Raw genomic sequence first — 12,752 nt, 5'->3', positions numbered from 1 at the left:
TCCACCCACACCACTTGGAACCAAATCCCATAATCGACATGATTTCCATTAGATAGTCCCACGATAAAGAATCATATGCTTTCTCGAAATCCACCTTAAAAAGCATCATAGGATTTCTAGAATCCTTACTCCAAGCAACCACTTCATTCAAGCGAAAGGGATCGTCCAGAATTTATCTTCCTCTATAAATGGTGGATTGCTCGAGGCTGACAACACTATGAATAACCTCAACCAGACGATTAGCTAAGAGTTTGCCAATAATTTTATATTGGCATCCGATAAGACTAATAGGTCTATAATCTTTAGCAGTTTTCGGGTCTCTAATTTTTGGAATAATAGTGAAAAAATAAGCATTACACCCATTTGGAATAGCAGAGTGAAAAAAAAGTGTTTAACAAACGCCTCAACATCTATTGCAACAACATCCCAATAACGCTTGAAAAACCTAAAATTCAAACCATCAGGTCCCAGAGCCTTTGTAGAGCCATAATCCCAAACTGCCCTTTTGATCTCCTCAGAAGAAAAAGGAGACTCCAAAAAATCAACCTGTAGGGGAGTTAAAGTACTAAAAAGAGCAGAATCTGCCACAGGTCTCCAAGAAGGACATTCCTGAAATAAAGACTGATAATATTCATAAAACCGCTCCTTAAACCTAGTCGGGTTATCCACCGACACTCCATCAATCATGAGACCTCGAATAGCAATTTATCTCCTTTTATGGTTAAGAGCCCCATGGAAAAAACTAGAGTTCTCATCCCCTTCAATGCTCCAATAAATTTTAGCTTTCTGAGCAAGATCAATATGAATTAAGTGATCAAGATCCGACATCTCTTTCAATAAGGAAACTCTCTGCTCTCTCAAAGTAGCTGACCCATCCTCCTCCATAAGAATACTGTCAATAGACTCAAGCAAAATTTGCAGGTTCTTTCTTTTAGTAGCCAACGTGTGACGATTCTTAGAATTCCACTCCCTGAGAATAGATTTAAGAAACTAAAGTTTTTTCTTAAATCTAACCCAAGGATTAGACAAATATGTCCCCAACAGAGAATCAGACCAAGACTCCCGTACAACATTATCAAACCCATCCATATAAAACCACGAGTGGAATATACGAAAAGGTGTAGGACCATAATGAACCCGGTGCTCCAACAGAAGAATAGGACGATGATCAGGGATATTCTTTTCCAAAACAAGACCCGAAGGATGAGGAAAAGAGTCCAACAACCCCTCTGTCACCAAAAATCTGTCAAGTTTGCTGAATTTGGAGCCCCATTTGTCACTCCAAGTGAAACGAGGACCACCCACCGGAATATCCACAAGATCAAGAGACTCGATAAAATCATTGAAGACTCTTGCTGAAGGTAGATTAAAATTCGAACCCAGTCTCTCTGAATCATCTCAAACTTCATTAAAATCACCCATAACAATACATTCTCCCGAGAACTTAGAAACAATATTATAAATTTCATCCCAAAGAAGTCTTTTATTGTTTAAGCCTTGAGGGGCATACACAATAATAAAAAGCACTTCTAGGCCCGAACGAACCCAAACCGCCTGAATAGCCACAAACCAATCATGAATCGAAACCCATGTTTGGGAAATAGAATCTAGGTCCCATATAGCAATAATACCACCAGAAGCTCCACGGGAGGAAGAAAAAGCATTCATAAAGGAAGCATTACCCCACAACGATCTAACCGTACCCAAGTCAACACAATCCATCTTAGTTTCTTGAATTGCTAAAAAATTAACTTTGTAGCGAACACATAATTTTCTGATCCAACTCCTCTTATCTAAAGAGCCCGCCCCTTGAATATTTATCGAGAGAAAATTCATTTAGGAACTTCCCCTCAACGTGTGCTTTTAAGATTTCTCTAACACGATCCAATCAACCTTCCATATTGTACCCAAACGATTCTCCCATTTCAATAGTTTTTTGTAATTCATTTAAAAATGAATTATTTTTAGTAACACCCTCCGAGACACTTTGATTATCCCCCAAAACAGAAAAACATTGATGTAAACTATGTTTCGCAAGAGGGCATTGCTGGTTCCGAAGTGTGTGGCGGACGAGGAGATGAAGAAGGCGAGATACCATGAGATGTTGAGGACTGATATCCAATAGTTTTTGAGACGATCCAGTTGCAAGACATTGGATGGTATGATAGCGAGGGCCAAAGAGAGAGAGAGAGAGAGATTAACTTGGAGATGAAGAGGAAGAGGAAGACGAAGCCAGAGTAGGTTCAGGGTCCAAAGGGTTAGAGAAAGAGGCCCAAGGTTTTGGATTTGAGATCGAGAGGCCAGCTGGGCTGGAGCCGCTGTGGAAAGTGTGACAGGACACACGATGGGGGTGTGCAAGGTGGGTGGTTCTGGTTGCTTCAAGTGTGGCAGGACGTGTCATATTAGCAAGGATTGCAGTGCTACTACCCCCACCATCCACACATCTGACCTGATTTGCTTCCATTGCAATCATAGGGGCCATAAGAAGGCCAATTACCCGAGCTTAGCAGTGGGAGGACAAGTTGTAGCACCCGCTCCAGCAAATCTACGGATTACTGATGGCCGCCAAGGCAAGGTGGATGCGCCTGTTGCGAGAAGCAAAGATTTTCAGCTGACAGCCAAGGAGGCTCGCGCAACACCTAATGTGGTGCTGGGTATGTATCTTCTCCTGATCTCTTTATTTATGTTGAATTTTTGCTTATATTTGTGTGTTTTGTTTTAGGATTATTCCTTGTGAACGGTATCTCTGCCTTGGTATTGTTTGATTTGGGGGTTACCCGATCTTTAGTATCTCTTGCGCTCAGCAGAAGATTTGTTGGTGCTCTGAGGGAGCTGGATTGTCCATTAGAGGTTGAGATTGCGGATGATCGATATGTCCGGGTATCGAGGGTTCATCAGGGTTGTGTTCTTGAGATGTTCAGCGAGCAGTATCCGATTGATTTGGTTCCTATTCCTTTGCGCGAGAACAAGGTTATTATAGGGATGGACTGGTTAAGCCCTAATGGGCGGTGATTGATTGCGAGGATCAGTTAGTACGCATTCGGACCCCAAGTGGGGGAGAGTTAGTGGTTCGGAGAGAGAGTGCTCAGTGTGGGTCGATTCTATGTTTTACAGCTAGGGCCAGACGATATCTTCAGCAATGTTGTTCTTGATATGTTGCCTATGTTATGGATATCCGGGAGAAGAGAAAGCAACTGAGGATGATGTGTTGGTTACCCAGGAATACTCGGATGTGTTCCTGGAGGACTTTCCTGGAGTGCTTCGGAGAGGCAGGTGGAGTTTAGGATTGATTTGATTCCGGGTGCGGCTCCGATAGCCAAAGCACAGTATCGGTTAGCTCCTCCAAAGATTCAGAAGTTGTCTACACAGCTGCAGGAGCTGTTAGACAATGGGTTCATTCGACCGAGCAATTCACCTTGGGGAGCACCGATCCTGTTTGTGAAGAAGAAGGATGGGTCGTATCAGATGTGTATTGACTATCGGGAGCTGAATAAGCTAACGGTGAAGAACCGTTATCCACTCCCAAGGATTGATGATTTGTTTTACCAGCTTTAGGGTGCATCTTGGTTTTCCAAGATTGATCTACGTTCGGGTTACCATCAGATGAGGGTTAGAGAGGAGGATATGCAGAAGACGGCCTTCCGGACTCGTTATGGTCATTACAAGTTCGTGGTGATGCCCTTTGGGATCACCAATGCTCCAACCACGTTCATGGACCTCATAAACTGCAAATGCAAGCCGATGCTAGATCGGTCTATGATTGTATTCATTGATGACATCCTGGTCTATTCCAAGACCCAGGAGCTGCATGAGGAGCACTTAAGGGAGGTATTAGAGACTCTGAGGAGGGTGAGACTTTATGAGAAGTTCTCTAAGTGTAAGTTCTGGTTGTGCGAGGTGTAGTTTCTGGGGCACCTTGTCAACCAGAACGTTATTGTGGTCGATCCATCAAAGGTTGAGGCAGTGATGGGATGGGAGGTTCCGAAGACTCCATTTGAGATTCGGAGTTTCCTTGGTCTGGGAAGCTACTATCGGAGATTCATTCAGGATTTCTCCAAGATAGAGGTTCCTCTGACTCGATTGATGAAGAAGACTGTCACTTTTCGCTGCGGGCTTAAGCAGTAGACAGCTTTTGAGACCCTGAGGTAGAGATTGTGTGAGGCACCGATTCTGACTCTACCTGAGGGTGTTGAGGATTTTGTAGTTTATTGTGATGCGTCGAGAACGAGTTTGGGTGCATTCCTAATGCAGATGGGTTGCGTGATTGCTTACGCTTCGAGGCAGCTGAAGCCTCATGAGACGAACTACCCTACGAATGATTTGGAACTGGGGGCAGTGATGTTCGCCCTCAATATTTGGCGAAATTACCTTTATGGAGTCCGCTGTACCATTTACACAGACCACAAGAGCCTGAGGTATTTGATGGATCAACTAAATCTAAACATGAGGCAGCATCGATGGTTGAATGTGGTGAAGGATTATGATTGTGAGAGCCTTTACCATACGGGTAAGACCAATGTGGTGGCCGATGCTCTCAGTCGCAAGGCGGTCGCGGCTCCGATCAGAGACATTTGTTTGAGGATGACAATGAATACTCCATTATTGGAGCAAATTCGAGAGGCGTAGGTTGAGCCTATGAAGGAAGAGCATCGGAAGAGTGAGCACATAGTGGGTCAGGTGGCTTCCTTAGATTATGATAGCCGGCGGTTATTAACTCTCCATCGGAGGGTGTGGGTTCCCTATTGGGTTGGTGTGTATTAGGTTTTGATGGAAGAGGCGCACAAGTCGAGATTTTCCATTCATCCTAGGGCGACAAAGATGTATAGAGACTTCTGTCCTGATTATTGGTGGCTCTATATGAAGCAGTATGTAGCTTGGTATATAGATAGGTGTTTGACTTGCAGGAAAGTTAAGATCGTACATCAGCGGCCTCACGCCAAGATGCAACTGTTAGACATTCCCATTTGGAAATGGGAGGAGATCACCACACATTTTATTTCGATTCTGGAGAGTATCTTTGCAGAGAAGTTGGCCGACATATACATCAGGGAGGTTGTGGCACGGCATGGGGTGCCGGTTTCGGTGGTTTCAGACAGGGACGTCCGGTTTACTTCCAGATTTTGGAAGAGGTTCCATGAGGAGTTGGGTACTCGTCTTCACTTCAGCACGACTTTCCAGCCACAAACTGATGGACAGAGTGAGCTTACTATCTAGACCTTGAAGGATAATCTTCGAGCGTGTGTATTGGATTTCAGTGAGAGTTGGGATACATATCTCCCTTTGGCGGAGTTTTCATATAACAACAGTTATCACGCCAACATTGATCAGCATCCTTTTTAAATTCTCTATGGGAGGAAATGCATGACCCCGATATGTTGGGGGTGAGATCGGTCAGCGAGTCATGGGGAGTACCGAAGTGTGACTCAAGACTATCGAGTTGATTCAACAGGTTCGGGGCAGACTTCAGACAGCACAGAGTCGGCAGAAGATCTATGCCAACAAGCACCAATCATACCTAGAGTTCTAGGTTGGGGATATGGTTCTCCTAAAGGTGTCACCCGATTCAGAAAGAGGGGCAAGTTGGGCCCCAGGTACATCGGCTATTTTAAAGTTTTGTCCTGGGTGGGATGGGTTGCTTATCGATTGGATCATCCCGAGGATCTTAGTCAGATCCATAGCACGTTTCACGTCTCTCAGCTGCGGAAATGCTTGGTTGATGATTCTGCAGTGGTTCCACTAGAGGACGTTCAGGTGGATGATCGCCTGAGTTATGTCGAGATACCGGTGGCGATTCTTGATAGGAGAACGAAAAAGCTGAGGAACAAGGTTGGTGAAAGTTTAGTGGCAGCACCGCAAGGGCTCAGAATTGAAGTGGGAGTCGGAGGACGAGATGAGGGAGCATTACCCGGAGTTATTTGCGGCAGCGGACTTCGAGGACGAAGTCTAATTCAAGTGGGGGAGAATTGTAACATTCGAGATTTATTAGTATGTTCCTTTTTAACCCTTAATGTAAATTCTTCTCATTTTAGTCCGTAGCTGAGCACGCTGGGCGTACTGGCTCATTAGTTGGTCGCAGATGCGGCCACGTACGCAGGGCGTACGTGGGAGTATGCGGGGTGTACGCTAAGCAGGGACAAACCTTAATTTTTAGGGTTTGTACCCTATTTAAGCAACTTATGTTTTGTTGGTGGTATCTTTTGGTTAGCCTCCACTCTCCTAAACCCTAATATCGAAAGCTAATTGCCCTTTTGTGATTTTTGAGCTTGGAAGTGAGTTTTGGTGGTGGTTTTGGTGATTTGAAGGTAGAAGAACACTTGGAGATTGTTTTGGAGTAGCTTGAGCTTGTAGATCCAAAATCATCATCATCTTTGCAAGCTATTTGAGGTATAAAACTCTCTACTTGATGATTCTTTATGCTAGATCCAATTTAGGGCTTCATTTGTACATTTTTGGGTCCTTAAGCCATATTTGTGAGTATGGTCTACTCTAGAAGCCATGGATGTTAGATCTTAGCACCTTTGAAGTCCCTTGACCATAAAAATGAAATCTTTATGAGTTATATTGGTCCATGCATGTTTTAGGATCCTTAATATGGTTCCTTTTGAGTTTTGGATCCCATTAAGTCATGCATGGGAGTAAAGTTGCCAACTTTACGTGTTAAGTCACCATTTGGGATCAGATTTTAGAGTTTGGCTTAGTGACTTAACCGATTAAGTGCTTAATGGTGAATTGTGGTCAACTGTGTCATACGTTGGGCGTACCCAGCTAATACGTTGCATATATATAAAGAATGGATAAAGGAGAGTTGACTTTTAATGGTGCCACCTCATAATTATCCATGGGGTATCCATGCATCATTCTCATGTTCCCATGCATGTCAACTCATCTCACTCTCTCCCCTCTCCCCTCTTCTTGTTTCGGCCGAGGATCACCAAACATACACACACATCTTGAAACTCTCATCCTAAACACTCTCAAGCACATCCTCTTCTCCATTCAAATTTTCGAGATCTTGGAGCATTTCAAGGAGGTTCTTCCACAAGAATCATTATCTTAGGTAAGTTAAATGCTTGGATCTGTAATCTAGTCTCTTTATTTCATCAAGAATCTTTCTAAACTCACACAAACTCATGATCATCATCCTAGAGAACTCTAAGTTCGATATCCACCCAAGAAGGCTTACTAGGACCAAAACTCTTCCATTTCCTTCTTCAAAACCGAACCCACAAACCTAAGGTGAGTTCATACCCCTCTATTTTTGGTTTTCATATGTTTTATGGGGGAGAATGCAAGTAAAATGTGAAGATCTATGTGTTTTTGTATGATATGTGTGCTTTCTTGTGATTTTGTGATATATTTGTGCTAAAAATGAAAGATATTTCGAGATCTATAGTTCAAGAAGGAAAAATATGTGATCTAGTTCATATTTCACTCAACATGTCAAGATAAACTAATATACAAGCTTTAAAATAACATACTACAACATCAAACTCATTTTTGGACTATTTTAGTCAAATAAGTAAAAGTTTGGGAAAAAGTTGTCATTTACGGTTTTTACAAGGTTCAAAATGCCAAAACAGTTAAAATAGAAGTTTCTATGAACATTATGTTTTTCAAAGGACTAAAAATGAAATTTGTGGCTTATTCGGCTAAATTTTGGGTTTTTCGGCCCATAGGCCCAAAGTTTCGAAAAAATGGATTTAAGGGGGGCTGAAATGGTAAATTTCTCAAAACAGTGGGTAGAAAAGTAAATAAACTTATTTCAAGGGTTAAAATGGCCTTACTTGCCAAAAAGGATTGAAAATGCAAAGATTTTGGGTTTTGGGTAAAAAGTGTAAAAATTGCGAAAAAGGTGGACAAAAATGCAAATCTTTTAACTAAAGGGTTGAAACTTTCCAAAAATTTACTTTTGGGCTTAAAACATTATTTAAATAAGTGTTTGGGTCAAAGATGTCAAGAAAAATAGTCCAAGGACCTAATATGTCATTCTTTTTATAAAAAGGACTAAAATTACCAACTTTACCAAAATAAAGGGGCTGAATAGGTCAAATTAATGTTTTTGGTCAATTATATTAATAATAATAATAATTGGGTCAAAATACACAAAACTTTATAACTTATGGGTTTTAAATAGAAAAACAACTATGTTTATAAATCTATAAATCGTTATAAAACAAATTCGTGATTTATACGACACATCGATTAAACAACTCGTAACATTAATTCTATATAAGACAAGTAAACGTTCAAATGGTTGGGCTTGAGAGATTCTAATCATGCTTAATGGGCCTTCGTGACTCATTAACATGGCTTTTGGGCCCAACGTAAATAATACATGTTATTGGGCCTTCTGTGACCCAATTACATGCTTAAGGGACCCTCAATGGTTTTTACATGCTATTGGGCCTCAGTGGCCCATTAACATTACTAGTAAGGTCCAAATTAATCATATGCGAAATGGGCCAACGCGCCTTTCGTATACTCGACAACCTTAAATAACATACGAAATTAGTGGGGCCTAGTAGTCCTCTTCTTCTCGTCTGTTAGGCTTACCTTCTCTTCAAGTAAACTAAAATCGGATCATTAATCAAGGTTAAACGAATTCATGTGGATTGAGTGAGTAATAACGGGTGACACCAATAGGTGTCGGTCGTAGTCTGTAGTTGTAATCAAAGTCTCCTGGAGGGAGAGCGAGAGTTTGTGTATAGATCTATACGGGGGTGACTCCCCCACACCTAAGTTGTTCGCTACAGTTAGACACGGCCAGTCTAGGGTGACAAAGTCTTAAGATCAAATTTCGGTGTTCATTAGAATGCCAAGACAGACGAACTAGTCATTATCATGCATGGTTATAACGACTCACGTAGAAATCCGACATCATTAATCAAGGGAAATCATATTCATTCGATGTAATGATTCATTAATGCAAAACAATCATATCTTTTTATCGGAAAACATCGGGTTTTCCGGGGAAACCAATCTTACTCATTTGTACTTCAAAAACTATAATGTAAAACTTCTCATTTATTCACGTTTTGAAAACATTCACGCATATACTTACAGGATCATCACAACATTTTCAAAAAAAGCTTTAATACAGAAAATATCGGATTTTCTGGGTTTTACCAATGACATAAACTATTTTACATCAAACACACTTATGAACTCACCAACATTATATATGTTGACCATTTTCAAAATGACTTGTATTCTCAGGTAATCATTAGACAAGGAAGCATCCAGCGTGTTGAAAGTTTCTTTTGTGGTTGCTAATCACCAAACTCTTTATATTTCGAAATCATGTAATGTAAACCTTGTACTTGATGTAAACAATGTCAGTTGTACTATGTAATGGATGGTGATGCACGTGTTATGTTTCATATATATTCATTGTGATGATATTTCAATTTAAGTCACGCCAGCCCCCGGACGTTTCCGCCGTCTGGTTCGGGGGTGTGACAGGTTGGTATCAGAGCTCTGTTTATAGTGAACTAGCATATCTAACCACTCATTGATATGCAACTATAAACCCAGCAAGGGACTAAATAACTCTGAACAAAACAAATAAAATATGCTAATAAACACTCTTATTTGTGCGATTTAGAAAAATGAACACAATAACAAATCGAATAAAACGATTGGGAGAACCTGACATCCCGGTTAAACCAGGACTGTTCACAGTTGTATTAGGGATGAATGTAGCCTGATCAACTACATTTCTTCGTAATACAACTATCACAGGCCTTGGAACGATCGCAATGGTCAGTAAACCCAATGCATACCCCATTGTTAATCAAGAAGAATGCATTAACCCAATTTTATAACAACTAAGAATATTTTAGGATTAATAATAGTTTATTGATATACCCCCCCCCCCTTCGTGCAGACAGTATGGCTGGGTTTCATCTCCCTGGAGATCCGTACTTCCCCAATCAGGGAAATAATGGATGGCTGGAAGAGGAACCTGAGGAAGACCCCGAAGAGGAGTCTGAAGAGGAAACTGAAGCAGGAGTCGAGGGCGGACCTGCTGAGCCAGTGGTAGGTTTGGAAGAAGAGGAAGCCGAAGAAGACCCCGAAGGGGAGCCCGAGGAAGAACCCAGTGATGAAGACGATGGTGATTCGGATGCAGAGTCCGAAGTCATCAACCCACATTACCCGATTAGGGTGCCCGCTCATCGGATGGGCCCAAATGGCCCCACGCCTCCATGGGGCGTAGATATTTGGAGATGGAGCAGGCAGCAGGGGCAGCGACCCCCATATGGGATGGCCAGGGAATTTTATGATCTGAGAGACGGAGGGCCAGCCGACCGGGCACTCCCTATCATGGTGAGGCGGTTATGGAATACTGGCGACCTAGCCCAGGACATGGCCGAGCAACTGAATCAGATGCGAGCCGCAGTAGCCAGAGCGGAACGAGAAACTCAAGAAGTAATCCATAACTTTCATGTACGTCAAGCGATTTGGGAAGATCGACTACGAGCCACAGAACGACAGGTGGCGCGTCTTCAGGGTGCATCCACGTCATCAGCCCCACCACCCGATGCATCTCGAAGCACTTCGGACCAGTAGACTTCCCTACTAGTACTATGTTCTCTATGTTCGCTATATTATGTACTACTGACTCCATGTTTAAGTGATTACACTACTCATAGAGTCGTTATGCTGTCGAACTTTGTACCTCTATGTATGCTCTTTCGAGCAAATTTTCATGTATCAAAGTGCGGATATTATTAGTGGAAAATATTATGTGTTTTATGGGATGTTGTGACCTGCTATGTGTTTTATACTATTATTGTTTGGCTTAAATTTATGGGAACAATTAGATACAAAAATCGATTCACGAAATTCTCAACTTAAAAATAATACATACCCAGCATCTTTCTGTTCCGTAACAGCAAGATGCCTCAGAGACCAAACCGCGGAAATACCCAACCACCGACACCACCGAAAGTCAACTCAGCCGCGTTTCAAGCCAATGTATCTGCTGCGGTCACAGCAGCCATGGCGCAAATCCATCAGGGGAACAATGGCGGAGGAAACGGGCAGGGAGCTGGAAGTTCAAACAACAGAATAAATCAAGGACCTACCAAAATATGCTCTTACAAAGACTTCACCAACGCCAAGCCACGAACCTTTAATGGAACGGGTGGCGTCATAGCCCTGAAGAGGTGGATTGAGAAAGTCGAATCCGTTTTTGAAATTTGCGGGTGTCCAGATGGGTGCAAGGTCAAGTTCGCATCATGTACCTTTGTCGATCAAGCTCTTTCATGGTGGAATGGTCACATTGAAGCCATGACCCTTCCAGTGGCAAACGCGATGCCCTGGGAAGAACTGAAGGAAATGATGTTGGCAGAGTACTGCCCTAGAGGCGAGATACAAAAGATGGAACAAGAATTGTGGAACTTGACAGTTCAGAACTCCAACATCAAAGCATACATATCCAGTTTTAGCGAGCTATCCCTTCTGTGCCCGGGTATGATCACCTCAGAAGGGAAAAAGATTGAGAGGTTCATCTGGGGATTGACTGCACCTATCCAAGGGAATGCCATTGCGGAAAACCCTGAGACATTTGATAGTGCCAAGAGATTGGCCAAAAAACTGTATGATCATGGCAACAAGAAGAGTGTTAAGATCATGGAAGCGGATGTTAAGAAGGAAGAAAAGAATAAGAAAGGAAAGAGTAACAAGAGAAGAGGTAAACAAAACTCCGAGTCATCTAAGAAGCAACAGACAGTGACTTTCCACGCAGCAACCCAAGCTACCCCAGCACCACATGCTCCAGCCTCATCCCCGCCAAATACTCCGAAGCAGTACACGGGGAATCTTCCCAAGTGTAACAAATGTAACTACCATCACCTCGGGGAATGCAGAGAGATGATGTGCACCAGATGCAACCGGAAGGGCCATACAACAAAATATTGTAGGGCCCAGTTTCCACAAAACCAGATGCACAACAACAACAACAACACCAAGGATGGAGCCAGTTATACCTGTTATGGGTGCGGGAAAACTGGGCATTTCAGACGAAATTGTCCCAATGCAAACACCCAGGCGACAGGAGCAGCAGGAAGAGTGCTGACTATGGGGCAAGGAGAAGCGGTTCAGGATCCCGCTGTCGTCACCGGTACGTTTCTCCTTAACCACTCATATGCATGCATCCTGTTTGATACCGGGGCAGAGCGAAGCTTTGTGAGTAACAAATTCAAACACTTGCTAAAACAACAACCCCAAAAGCTTAATGAAACCTTTACGGTGGAAATGGCTAATGGGAAAACAGAATCAGCTGGGGAAATCTATGTAGGATGTACCCTAACTTTAAATCAACATACCTTTCAAATAAACTTGATGCCTGTAACTATTAGGAGTTTTGATGTGATTATCGGCATGGACTGGTTGAGCCCCCATCATGCCGAAATTTTGTGTCGCGAGAAGGCCGTTCGCATTCATCTCCCTAATCACGAAACCCTAATTATATACGGAGACAAACCCAGTACAAACCTTCGTCTTATCTCGTGCATTAAGGCACAAAAGTTTCTACAAAAGAAGGACTTGGCGTTTCTGGAACATATAGTGCATAAGTCCGAGGAAGAGGTCAATATTCGAGACATCCTAGTGGCTTGCGACTTCCCGGACGTCTTTCCCGAAGATCTTCCGGGGATACCCCCAGAAAGACAAGTCGAGTTCTGCATTGACCTGGTACCGGGAGCTACGCCAATGGCCAAATCACCCTATAGGTTGGCTCCTGCGGAGAT

At 42.7% G+C, this 12,752-nt stretch overlaps 1 protein-coding gene across 1 annotated transcript; it reads right to left on the bottom strand.

Moving 5' to 3' along the window:
• Nucleotides 1-705: 705 nt before the first annotated feature.
• Nucleotides 706-1,722, bottom strand: LOC145112842 (uncharacterized). Its single transcript, XM_079048968.1, has 3 exons — nt 1,546-1,722; nt 1,055-1,386; nt 706-970 (listed from the first exon to the last, which is right to left on the bottom strand). Exons 1-3 carry the CDS (start codon nt 1,720-1,722, stop codon nt 706-708), a joined length of 774 nt encoding a protein of 257 aa, XP_078905094.1.
• Nucleotides 1,723-12,752: the final 11,030 nt, after the last annotated feature.

The sequence above is a fragment of the Lactuca virosa genome, chromosome 5 (genome assembly GCF_052849685.1).
Source record: "Lactuca virosa cultivar CGN04683 chromosome 5, Lactuca_virosa_CGN04683_v6, whole genome shotgun sequence".
NCBI lineage: Eukaryota > Viridiplantae > Streptophyta > Magnoliopsida > Asterales > Asteraceae > Lactuca > Lactuca virosa.
The sequence above is the reverse complement of the archived record's forward strand: the minus strand, read 5'-3'. Positions and strand labels throughout refer to the sequence as shown.

Coding starts and splice junctions, on each gene's coding strand:
- LOC145112842 (XM_079048968.1), bottom strand. CDS start 1,722: ATGGATTGTGTTGACTTGGGTACGGTTAGATCGTTGTGGGGTAATGCT. Junction 1,387..1,545: donor TGGCTATTCAGGCGGTTTGG/GTTCGTTCGGGC, acceptor GATGATTCAGAG/AGACTGGGTTCGAATTTTAA. Junction 971..1,054: donor AATGTTGTACGGGAGTCTTG/GTCTGATTCTCT, acceptor ATCTATTCTCAG/GGAGTGGAATTCTAAGAATC.